Here is a 12,647-nt window from a genome sequence, read left to right as displayed (position 1 = left end):
GGTAACCTTGGCCAGCCCCAGACTACAAAGTATTATAGTTATCAGAGCATTTCCCCTAAAGGACTGTGAAAGGCAACCTCAGTGGGCATGTGAAAGGCAGCCTAATGCAGCCGGGTATGTTTGCAGTGTACAGAGCCCAGGCTCGGATCATTTTCCCCAGAGAGCAAGGGTTAAGGCTCTTTAAAAATCCAGATTACAAGGCATGCCATCATTAGCCTCCGGAGTTTCCTCTCTGAGAACTTGGAGTTCCACCTTCCCCCTTCACCTTCCATCTCCCTGGCTCCAAAGAGTGAATAGCAACCTCCCAGGCAAAACCCACACCATATGAGATAGTACACTGGCTAGAACTCTGCAGGCCTGCTAACTCTCAAACCTCAGGCAAGTTCCTCACCCTTTCTGGACCTCATTTCCTTAGTTGTAATACGGGGAGTAGAAGAACTTTCATGCCTACCCCACACATTCAGTATGACCAGCAAAGGTGAGATAACACACCCTGTGTGCTCTGTAAACCGTAATGCACTATGCAGATGAAAGGGTCCATCCTCGTATCCCAGCCTCTACCTGCAAAAGCATGCCCTTCTGGGTAACACTAGCACCAGAGCTTTCACCAGTGTCTGAAACCTAATCCTTAGTTCCATCCCTTTAGGACATTTATAGCACTTTCAGTCATATATATCATATAATTCCCACAAATAAATAAATCACCCAATTATGTGGTTTTTTTGTTTTGTTTTGTTTTTTCCTATGTGCCCTGACTGGGAATTGAACCCAGGACTTCCACATGCCAGGTCGATGCTCTACCACTGAGCCAACTGGCCAGGGGCCCAATTATGTTTTAAGTTAAAAATTGAGAAGAGATTGTAAACAAATTTGGTGGAAAATCTATCAGAAATGAGTTTGATACTGCAAGTAAATAGCAAATTTATCTGTGAACTTCCTGGTCATAAAAGCAAAAAGGGGAAACAGTGGATCTTTGAGTTCTCATGCAATATAAGGAAGTATATAAATTCACCTGGGAAAAAGAGCTTCTTTCTGGCAGTAATTTCTTGAAAGATTTATCAAATGTATTCAAATATACTATGGAAGGCACCAAAAATAATAATAATACATATTGGTTTTATCTGTGGTTTTGCCAGAGTTTATGTTCTTCAGATGGAGGTTTCTTATTTCAACCTTCTGCACATGCTGGGGCTCTCATTCTTGCCAAGTCTCCACTGACTGAACCTTCGGAAGAGGGCAGTTAACAGTAGTATAAGCCTGTATGGGTTTTTTTATTTTTTTGTTTTGTTTTTCTGAAGTTAGAAGCAGGGAGGCAGTCAGACAGACTTCTGCATGTGCATGACTGGGATCCACCCAGCATGCCCACCAGGGGGCAATGCTCTGCCCATCTGGGGTGTTGCTCCATTGCAGTGGGAGCCATTCTAGCACCTGAGGTGGAGGCCACACAGCCATCCTCAGCACCCGGGCCAACTTAGCTCCAATGGAGCCTTGGCTGTGGGAGGGGAAGAGAGAGATAGAGAGGAAGGAGAGGGGAAAGGGTGGAGAAGCAGATGGGTGCTTCTCCTGTGTGCCCTGACCGGGAATCAAACCTGGGACTTCCACACACCCGGCTGACACTCTACCGCTGACCCAACTGGCCAGGGCCAAGCCTGTGTTTTAAACTTCCTTGTGGGCAACCACGCTGCTACCTGAAGATGCCCTCTGTGCTCTCCAGGGTCTCAGGGGAAGACTTAGCTCTTCCAGGAGCACTTTAAGAGTCAGGAGCCAATAAAAATGACAAGGAAAGGGTCCCCTCATTGTCTGCAACCCCTGGCCTGGTAGAGCTTGGGTAAGGTCCCAGTTCATGGGTCCCAGGCCACAGAATCCTGGGTTCCAAAGCACCCTGGTGGGGCTCCGCTGAGCTTGGGAAGGCTGGCCACATCTCGGGAGGACTCTGGCCAGCTTCTCCAGAGCTTCTGCACCCTCTGCCTCCTCCTTCCAGATCACACGGCAGCAGTACCAGAATGCACTCACCGCCTGCCACATGGACAACTCGCCGCAGTCCCCCGACATGGAGGCCTTCATTGACGGAGACTCCACCAAGGCCCCCACCACCCGCGGCACACCCCAGACCCCCAAGGATGACCCCGCCATCACGCTCCTGAACAACAGGAACAGCCTGCCGTGTGAGTCAGTCGGGCCGGTGGGCTAGGCTGCCTTCGGGGGGGTGTGGGCAGCCCTGCCTTCCTCCCCATGGTTGTCCAGAGCTGCATCTTGTCCTCACGGAGCCTCAGGTCTTCTCCAAAGCAGAGAGGTGACGCACTCACTGTCCTCCCCAGGTAGCCGCTCGGATGGGCTGAGAAGCCCCGGTGAGGTCGCCTACCTGAGGATGGAGGAGATGGCCTTCAGCCAGGAAGACATGACAGACTTCGAGGAGCACGGCACGCAGCAGCTCTCGCTGTCCCCTGCAGCTGTTCCTGCAAGAGCAGGTCAGGGAGGGAAACTGGGTCGAGGAGCCAGGGGCATCATCGCCATTGTACTGGGTGAGGGGAGCCCGGGACCCCAACCCCCATGTAAAATTACCCACCTCCTGCTGCCAAGGAAGGATACGAACCTCTACTGATCCACTACCATGAGTCAGACCCATCTTCATTCATTCTCCTGGGAAGACGGAGTGTTAAGGGCAGTGTGAGGAGCTGGGCTTCCGCCTGGGTTCAGAACCTGACTCCTTCACTGAGGGGCTGTACAGTTTTAGGCAAGTTACTTTAAGTGACGTTTCAGTTTCTTTTGTCTTAATAAGTAAGTTTCCGTATGTTAATACAGGGGTAGTCAACCTTTTTATACCTACCGCCCACTTTTGTATCTCTGTTAGTAGTAAAATTTTCTAACCGTCCACCGGTTCCACACTAATAGTGATTTATAAAGTAAGGAAGTAACTTTACTTTATAAAATTTATAAAGCCGAATTACAGCAAGTTAAAGCATATAATAATAATTACTTACCGAGTACTTTATGTCGGATTTTCGCTAAGTTTGGCAGAATAAATCTTTATAAAACAACTTACTATAGTTAAATCTATCTTTTATTTATACTTTGGTTGCTCCGCTACTGCCCACCATGAAAGCTGGAACACCCACTCTTGGGCAGTAGGAATCAGGTTGACTACCACTGTGTTAATAGATACAAATTGTGATAACTGGTTCATAAGGTAGTTTGGAGTGCAAATAACATATATAGAGGGCACATTCCAGTCTTGGTACCATGCTCTGTAAATATTACATAGTTGTTAGACCTACTTTACAGATTAGGACATTGAAGTCATTCATCACTGTCATTGTCAGGGCTTGTTCCTTCTTTTGAGGCCCAGAGACCAGAAGTAATCTGTAGGATTTGTCCTGAAGTCTGAAATCGTTATCACCTCCCTGCAAGACACAGGGACACCTCTGTCTTGACGGTGGTGTTTCTCGAGCTCCGTTATCCCAGCAGTTCTGAGATCCTCCTGTTCTTGCCTAAGATGTACTTCTCCAAGATTTCAGCAGTCCCCACACCCACTCCCTAGGTTAGCAGTTACTCCTCCTGACCTTCTAGATCAGGGGTCTCAAACTCAACTCAGCATGTGGGCCGCAGAGCAAGATCACAGCCGTTAGGCGGGCGCACTAGGTCTACAAAAGGCAACTGTTACGCAACACTTTTCTCACTGCAGTTGAAAACAAAAAAAAATCAGTACAACAAGCACAATCGTACATGCAGTTTACTCAGTGTCACAAAACGACCAGAAACTGTAGTTCGCATCACAACTGCTGTTAACTAAGCTAATATCTAGCTAGGATGCTAGAGAAATGAAAAATACAAGTAGGCCCCTAGGCTTACTTAATTTTATCCAAAATATTTTGAACTTCGTGGATTAGTCTGCGGGCCGCACAAAATTGTTCGGCGGGCTGCATGCGGCCCGTGGGCCGCGAGTTTGAGACCCCTGTTCTAGATCTTCTTCGGGCCACAATCTGAAACCCTTCAAGTTCAGAGCCATGACCTGACGAGTGCTCATACATAAGATTTTTCAAAGTCAGTGAGACAACTTGTTTGAACTTGTAACTAACTCAGAAAACCTGGGACATACATAATCGTTGCTCCAGGACCTGCATGTAGAACTGAGGTTCTTTTTCTCCCACCCACATTGAATTTTTTTTTTCACCCACTCTGAATTTAGTAGCTAAAACATGTAGCAAGGAATTGTATCAAAGGACTAAGAATGGAGGAGATAAGATAGTCGTTGGAGGTTATCCAATCCATTTACCTCTACGACACATAAGGACCCCGAGAACAAGAGAAGGGAAATGACTTACTCCGTATATTGCATTACAAGAGGGCTCGTCCACCACACCATTTTGCCTCCTGGGTTAGGTTCTTCCTGCATTGGCAGTAAGAGCCAGCGCCCCCTCCTGGCTCTGAGATTCTAGGGACTTCTTAAATTCTCGCTGGGGTCAGTGGGAGAAGACCTGGAAAGTGCTTGATTATTACTGAGCCCTGTGATTTTCCAGGGTCTGGACGTCTAGAGAAAGGAGACGTCCACACCCATCCTCAAATGTGCTTTTTGTCTGGCAAAGATGCTGAGTGAAGAACACTCGTTCTCTTCTCTCTCCTGCCAAACAGGGTTTAAATAGTTAACTCCATTCATGTTCTTGGCCTCTTTGTTCCTTTTCTGGCACTAAAGGGCCCCTTGCTAAAGGCTTCCTGGGCATCCCTCTGTTGGTAGGGTCACCGCTGCGTTAGCTCTGGCTTTGAACTTTTACCTGCTAAGAAACGTCAGCCAGAATCATTCCGCCTAGATCTCTGGGAGTGTGGGTTGGAAACACTGTGTTCTTCCTTCTGTCCTTGCAGCATCAGAGAGTGAGTGTTGTCATATCAACCTGGATGCAGAGACCAGCCCCTGCAGCAGTGACATGGAGGGAACTGTGGGCAGGAAGCTGCTGAGAACCCTGAGTGAGTAGCTCTTCACCTAGACAGAAGCCACCCACCAGCTGCTTGGTAGAAAAAGCCTGTTAGGATCTTGTGGAGGAAGAGCCATTGACTCCTTTTGGGAACCCTAATGAGGTACAACCATAGGAGTCCATCGTGGGGTTTGGGCTGATACCGCACCCTTGATAATTTGGGGATCTGTCCATTCAATTGATAGTTATCTAGGACAGAAATCTCCAACTGTGGCTGCCATGGGCCAATCCTGACCACTGCCCCCCTCCCCGCCTGTTCTTATATATAAGGACTTATTGGGTCATTGACAGACCATTTGTTATTTAAGGTTCGTAATGGCAGAGTTCAACAATTAATTGCAAGAGGAACCATAAGTCTGGCAAAACCTGTAAGATTTACTATCTGGTCCCTTAAAGACAGAATTTATGTCCAGGAGGCACAATAGAAAGGAAAGAAATATCTTTCACAGAAGGAAGTTAATGGCAAAGAAAAGGTGAAAAATAAGGTTATATACAAAAACAGCAGAGCCGAGAACAGATTGCCCTAACATCCTTGAGGACAGTTATGTAATTACTCCACCTGCTCAGTGCAGGAGGGTGCTTCAGAGCTACAGAATGGAGGTCCCCAGGAATGGTGCCCAGCTATACCCACCACCCGTGGCTCAGGGGACATCAAAGATGTGAGACCAGTCCTTCCTCAGAGGATAGGCAGTCCGGTGGACTGAGGCCTTCAGGGATGAAAAGGCATGATCCTGAGGCCTCACATGGCTTTATTCAGCTCCCTGGGAAACCTCCGTCCCGTTGGCACTAGCCTGGGATTGTGGCTTTTTAGAGCTGTCATCTCCAGTAAAAGGTGCATCCTGGTCCTTCAAGATGTAAATACGCTGATATCAGCCCCAAGATTCAATGCACATGATTTCCTGCCAAACTGTCTCCATTTCTGCTTCTATTTTGAAGAGGGCTTTGACCACTAAGAGAATGTGAATGACCTCCCAATCTTACAGGCTGACCCTCACAAACTGTTTTTCAGGTGGTCGAAAAAAGAAGAGGTCACCCGATGGAGAAAGAGCCTCTGAGGAGAACTCCAATTTAACGCCCCTGATCACATGACAGGGCAAACGTCGTGTGCTGGGTGCGTGAGATTCCAGAGCTCTGGGGAAGAACCCACCCTCCCATCATCTGCTTCTCCCCAAGGCCTCCCACAGGTGACAGAGCGTTCTGCTTCCTTGACCACCTCTTCACCCCTGTCAGTTTGGCAGACTTTCCCTCGTTGCCTCCATTTTGACTCAGAGCCTTGTCATGGCCAAAATGGAAGGAGTTGTCTCCAGAGGAACACGCTAGAAATGGTCTTGTCCCACAGCATAGTCTGGGAATGGAGAAGACATGACCCCAAGCTGACAATGCCACTCTGGGACCCCGGATGTCTTTTTTGTTCTCTGAGATCCCGTGATGCCATATTTCACCCTTAGCTTAGCACAGAGGAGGCTGGAGTAGCAGGTATGAAGGTTAGTTCAGGAGATGCACCAAGAATACCTCCAGAACTTCAGAGCAGTGAGACTCTGCCATGTAGGCATGTGAAGTTACAGTACAGAATACTGTTGGTGACTGGTTTCCTGTTAGACAATGGTTCCAGAGGCCTGGAAAGTGTGTCTCAGCTGCAATGGAAAGAATGTGAGTTGGAACCTCGAGTCACTGATTTTCCCAGGGACACATCTGCCTTGGCTCCTGATCGGCAGTTATCAATCCACCGGCAGAGAGATCCAATTGGGAGCCAGAGGATGGAACTTCAGGTTTTAAGTTCAAATCAAAGCATATATATACACATACATACACACACGTGGAAAAATTGTAAGTGGTTGAAACAAGGTCAGCCATGACAAACCAAAGAGTGCCCAACCAAGAATGATGCTAGCTCTCATGGGACTTTGAACAAGTTTGGGGGGGTTTTTTGGTTGATTGATTTTAGAGAGGAAAGGGGACAGAGGGAGAGAGACATTGGTTTGTTGTTCCACCCATCTATGCATTCATTGGTTGATTCTTGTTTGTGCCCTGACCAGGGATGGAACCATCAGGATGACCATCTGAGCTACCTGGCCAGCGCCAGTTCTCATGGGACTTTAATGTGCATTACGTAGTAACAGTGAAGAGTCACTCCTCTTTCTCACCCATTCCCCTGACTGCTCCCCAGCAGGCCAGCTATGTGTACTGTACTCTGAGAACATACTAGGTGTCCAGTGTTGCACCTGGATGTAGGGACAGATGCAATTCCAAGCATAACCATCAGGTGGCAGGGTAGCTGCACATACCCACTTGAATTAAAAAGTTCTGATCGGGACACAAAGCTAGCCTTAGGGGAAATGTGGAAGTGAAGGTTGTCTCTGGGATACCCATATCCCTTTCTGATCTGTCCCTGATCCGGTGCTGCCTGCTGAATCTCCAGAACATTCCCTAACTGTCCCCTGGGGTACACTACCAGGCTGATGTCCCCTTCCTCCACACTCATGGCTCCCATGTCCCCTCACCCATTCAATTAGTAATCACATGGGGAGGGTAAACACATGGTGATTCCTCTGGGTTATCTGCATCAAAAGAAAATGCTCGCCCACAGGAACCTTTAACTCAGGGGTTCTTAACTTGGGGTCCATCACCCCAGGAGGTCTATTGTTGGACTTCAGAGGGTCTATGAAACCCCTAACAGTGTAGGAATTTAGTGTATGTGTTCTTAATGTGTGTTTTCTGGAGGGCTAAAGTTTTCATAAGATTCTCAAAGGTCTCAGACCCACAAAGGGTTAAGAACCAGTGTTTTACCTGAAAGTGGAACTTTCAGCCCAAAGTTTCTGCAATGCAGAGTGAAGTAAATGTTGGCAGTTTGAGACAGATTTTAAGTTGTGAGTGGTCTTCGCAAGTGTCCTTGAACTCGATGGGGGAAGCTGGCACCCACCAAGAAGGAAGTCCTCAGAAACTTTTGGCACACCCTAAGCTGTTGTACAACCCACACCCCACATACTTCATCCCCTTTCCCACCGAACCAGAGCAGGTGTTGCAGACAAGAGGGCCACAGCACGTGGAAGTCAAGACTTTCCGGCTGCCGATGCCTTTTCCACCAGTGTATTATTGACCTCACAGCCCTTGCCTGGCTCTGCCTGAGGCTCAGCAGTGCATGACTTCCTGTAGATAGCTCCACAGCTGCCCCAGCCCCAACACCTGCTCTTGCCTGGTAGGGATAGGTAAAGTGTCAAGCCCCCTCCCCACCCAACCTACACTCTCTTCCCCGCCCACACCCCGTGCTGGGTCCCTCAGACCCAAACCAGAGAACTGTGAGTTTCAAGTAAGAACTGTCATCATGCAGTCTTGCCTAGGGGCCACTGGCCCAAGGGGGCCCGCCTGGTTGGTCTTCCTTACATTACACTTAGGCCACAGGGCTCGGGCCACTGCCGTTGTGTTACATCCATTCCTTTGCAAAATCCCTGAGGAGCCTGTCACCAATCTCTTCCCTATCCCCACCCCACCCCCAAGATTTTCTTCAGGTTAAAAAAAAAAAGGTTTAAAACCAGATTTTAATTTTAAACCATTTATGAAGGCTTAAAGAGTTGTAAATAATTTTTAAATAAAATGAAAATGCTTTTCCTGGAATGTGACCATTTTCCTTGCCCCTGAATCTCAGAGTTCTCCAATGAAGTGGCTTCATTGGAGACACAGGCTGGGTGGAACTCACACGTGATGATCTCATCTGGGGCCCACCCGCCTGAAGAGGTACGCTCTGAAGGCCAGGTGTGAGGCTGTGCCGAAGGGTACAGGAACCGCCGGTGCTCTACTTTGGGAAACCAGATGGCTAAGATTTTGCAGGAGCAAATGCCAGAAATAGAAAGTAAAAACCAAACAAGCCCTGGCCGGTTGGCTCAGTGGTAGAGTGTCGGCCTGGTGTGCAGAAGTCCCGGGTTCGATTCCCGGCCAGGGCACACAGGAGAAGCGCCCATCTGCTTCTCCACCCCTCCCCCTCTCCTTCCTCTCTGTCTCCTCTTCCCCTCCCGCAGCTGAGGCTCCATTGGAGCAAAGATGGCCCGGGCGCTGGGGATGGCTCCTTGGCCTCTGCCCCAGGCGCTGGAGTGGCTCTGGTCGCGGCAGAGCGATGCCCCGGAGGGGCAGACCATTGCCCCCTGGTGGGTAGAGCGTCGCCCCCTGGTGGGCGTGCCGGGTGGATCCCAGTCGGGTGCATGCGGGAGTCTGTCTGACTGTCTCTCCCCATTTCCAGCTTCAGAAAAAATACAAAAAAAAACAAAAAAAAAACGAGAAGCCAGAATGTGAAGAGGACAAGAAAGAAGCACTAAGACAATAATTATTTGTTGAATCCAGGTGATACATGGGACACTGTTGGGCGCCTTTCAAGTTCAGTCTTAGGACAAACACTGAAAAGTGGAGGGAGGGAGGAGCTTCACACAGAAAAGCAAAAACTAGGGATAACAAGTAAAGGTCATCAGTTAGAAGCGCCAGCAGACCTGGTGTCTGAAGTTTAAAGGGAGGAAGAGGACCGGGGGAGTAGGAGATGGAGATAAATTCTGGATCAAGGTAAATGATTTTTTTTTTTTTTTTGAGAGGCAGGGAGGCAGAGAGACATTCCCGCATGCAACCCAACCGAGTTCCACCCGGCAAGCCCCCTACAGGGCGATGCTGTGCCCATCTGGGGCCACTGCTCTGTTGCTTGGCAACCAAGCTATTTCAGCCCCAGAAGCAAGGCCATGGAGCCATCCTCAGCACCAACTTGCTCTAACCTCAGCACCATCAGCAGCCAGCTTGCTTTAACCATTCGAGCCATGGCTGTGGAAGAAGAGAGAGAAAAAGATGGGGAAGAGTGGAGAAGGAGATGGTTGCTTGTCCTGTGGGCCCTGACCGGGAATTGAAACCAGGACTTCCTCACCCTGGGCCGACGCTCAACCGCTGAGTCAACCAGCAGGGCCGTAAATGACCTCGTTAATTAAGGTGCTCCATCAACAGAATGGGATGCTTGACCAAGTACTGAAAGAATACACACACACACACACAGCTGAAAATGACAAGTCAGGGACAAGATGGAAGAGACTATAGCACTCGGGGAGAAGGCTGGGGTTAATGATTTCAAAGACTCCAATCAAGACTGTAGGATTTTTATAACAAATCAAAGGCCTTCTACAAAGGGGCATATGCTGTTAAAAACAAACAAACAAAAAAAAACAGCCCTGGCGGGTTGGCTCAGCGGTAGAGCGTCGGCCTGGCGTGCGGGGGACCCGGGTTCAATTCCCGGCCAGGGCACATAGGAGAAGCGCCCGTTTGCTTCTCCACCCCCTCCCCCTCCTTCCTCTCTGTCTCTCTCTTCCCCTCCCGCAGCCAAGGCTCCATTGGAGCAAAGATGGCCCGGGCGCTGGGGATGGCTCCTTGACCTCTGCCCCAGGCACTAGAGTGGCTCTGGTCGCAGCAGAGTGACGCCCCGGAGGGGCAGAGCATCGCCCCCTGGAGGGCAGAGTGTCGCCCCTGGTGGGCGTGCCGGGTGGATCCCAGTCGGGCGCATGCGGGAGTCTGTCTGTCTCTCCCCGTTTCCAGCTTCAAGAAAAAACAAACAAACAAGAATTATCTTTCAATATTTCCGAATTCAAGACTCAAAATCAACAAAATCATTATGGGGAGAGTCCCTTGGACTCTATGGAAAATGCTATTTATGTTCAAGAGGCTCTAAGACTAGGAGGTACTTGACTGCAATTGGTGGGGCTGTATTCTACAATCACCCTGAGTCATGTCAACCCTTCTACGAATCCATGAAGTCCAGGGTCCTAAGTAGTAAAAGACTGCTGGCCTCTGCAGGACAAGCCCAGACAACTGGTAAAGAGCTGTGTTGCAAGAACGTGTGTTAGTTTTTCTTTAGCAACTAGTACAGCCCTCTAGAGCAGGGGTCTCAAACTCAACTCAGCATGTGGGCCGCAGAGCAAGATTACAGCCGTTTGGCGGGCCGCACTAGGTCTACAAAAGGCAACTGTTACGCAACACTTTTCAGTGTCACAAAACGACTAGAAACTGTAGTTTGTGGATTAGTCTGCGGGCCGCAAAAAATTGTTCGGCAGGCTGCATGCGGCCCGCGGGCCACGAGTTTGAGACCTCTGCTCTAGAGCATTCATTTTAAACCAGGTTTACAACCCACTAAAGCGTCACAAAATCAATTCCACAGGGTCTCAATCAGCACTTTTATTTCTTCAGTGAAATGGAACATAACAGATGGACTAGAAAATATCAGAATGCACTACACGGAGCAAGAGTAAATACCGTTTTATGAAACTTTTGTTTCTGTTCAATGTATGCATGTATGTGTGTGATGTACATACACTTCTTACCTTGGCTGCCCTAGAGAACTAAAGCGTAGGGCTACAGACACAACCATGCAGAAGGAGCAGGGAGACACTCTGGATAGAGATGATGAGTTTTAATGACACAGCCAACACCCACAATCAAACATACCTCATCAGACAACTTGATCTTTAGGACTAGACTACATAAAGTCAAGCAACACACAGAAGCACAGGAGTAACAGGAAAGACTCCTGCTTCTAGCGAGGGGGGAGGGTATCTACGTCGCTTGATCAAAGTACCATTTTATTCTTAAATAGAAAGCTCAATTTGTTCTGGACTCCAAAAAGGCTCTAATGCCAGGCCCACATTTCTTTTCAAGGGCCATTCTCTCCACATGGGGCCAGGTTAAGCTGAGGCCACCTCATCAAAGCAGCCTTTCAGTCCCACAGTCGTCTAATCGGTGATGTATACAACTAGGTCTGTGCAGGCAGGGAGCACACATGACAGGACTGCTTTGGTGGTGCTGGTTTGGTGGCGCTTCTTCACTGGATCTTGGTGACTGCTTCATGGATGGAGGTGGCCACATAATCTAGATTTTTGGTGGTTAACCCACACATGTTGATCCGACCACTTGGCAGCAGATAGATGTGCTTTTCACTGACCAAATATTCAACCTGTTTAGCTGTTGAAAACCGAAAGAGATATAATCAGAGTAGTAGGAATCCTTTTAAGCCATGGAAGTTCAGCAATTCCATGACAATTACACTTTTCCTTCTTTTCCCTGTAACACAGAGAAGCGAAACAAAAGGAGCTATCTTGTCCAATTGGTACATAGGGATATATGCTCATAGATTCTGGAAACTAGTCTTGTTAGCTAACTAACTAATCCCCAGAAAGTTTAATATTGCACCTCCTCATGGGATTTTTAAACTGGGACTATGTCCCAAACAAACCCTACACATCCTATTCACTGGGACACCCTATCAACTGAAACAACCTTCGGATTTAAAAACATACCATTGATATAAAAAAACTGATTATGAAGTGCTTGCTTTATCTCTTCCTTAACCTCTACTGGCTTATCCCTGAGCATCTAGCAGCAACCTCCCCTTCACAGTACATTCACGAGGCCCTGTGCATGAGAGGAGCTGGATAAACGCTGTGTGCATGAGCCCACGGGCTGAAAAGCTGCAGGCACCTCTCTGACCTGGCACTTCTCAGCTCTCTCTCATTCAAACCCAAGAGAAGGGCTTTCCCATGGGTTTGCTGAAGGTCTCATGCATGAAGAAGGAAGGGACTGCCTGTACTTCCTGTATGCCATAATCTCTAGAGCTTTTTTGCTTTACTGCAAAGCCAAAAGAGAATTTCAGCTGATTTCTGTCTCATTGGT

The 12,647-nt window shown here is 48.4% G+C and overlaps 2 protein-coding genes across 3 annotated transcripts in view; one reads left to right on the top strand and one right to left on the bottom strand.

Annotated features, from left to right (window-relative positions):
- CNNM1 (cyclin and CBS domain divalent metal cation transport mediator 1) overlaps window positions 1-6,778 on the top strand; it is a 72,357-nt gene extending 65,579 nt beyond the window's left edge. For both annotated transcript variants that reach the window (XM_066355540.1, XM_066355539.1), the window contains 4 exons: window positions 1,982-2,165; window positions 2,319-2,468; window positions 4,858-4,959; window positions 5,977-6,778. In XM_066355540.1, coding sequence (XP_066211637.1) covers window positions 1,982-2,165; window positions 2,319-2,468; window positions 4,858-4,959; window positions 5,977-6,056 — 516 coding nt within the window. In that variant the 3' untranslated portion in view covers window positions 6,057-6,778. The remainder of the gene's footprint in view (window positions 1-1,981; window positions 2,166-2,318; window positions 2,469-4,857; window positions 4,960-5,976) is intronic.
- Window positions 6,779-11,141: 4,363 nt separating this feature from the next.
- The window catches only part of GOT1 (glutamic-oxaloacetic transaminase 1), a 29,826-nt gene continuing 28,320 nt past the window's right edge, over window positions 11,142-12,647 (bottom strand). Inside the window, exon 9 of the mRNA XM_066354853.1 lies at window positions 11,142-11,939. Coding sequence (XP_066210950.1) covers window positions 11,800-11,939 — 140 coding nt within the window. The 3' untranslated portion in view covers window positions 11,142-11,799. The remainder of the gene's footprint in view (window positions 11,940-12,647) is intronic.

Source organism: Saccopteryx leptura, chromosome 13 (genome assembly GCF_036850995.1).
Source record: "Saccopteryx leptura isolate mSacLep1 chromosome 13, mSacLep1_pri_phased_curated, whole genome shotgun sequence".
Lineage (NCBI taxonomy): Eukaryota > Metazoa > Chordata > Mammalia > Chiroptera > Emballonuridae > Saccopteryx > Saccopteryx leptura.
The sequence above is the reverse complement of the archived record's forward strand: the minus strand, read 5'-3'. Positions and strand labels throughout refer to the sequence as shown.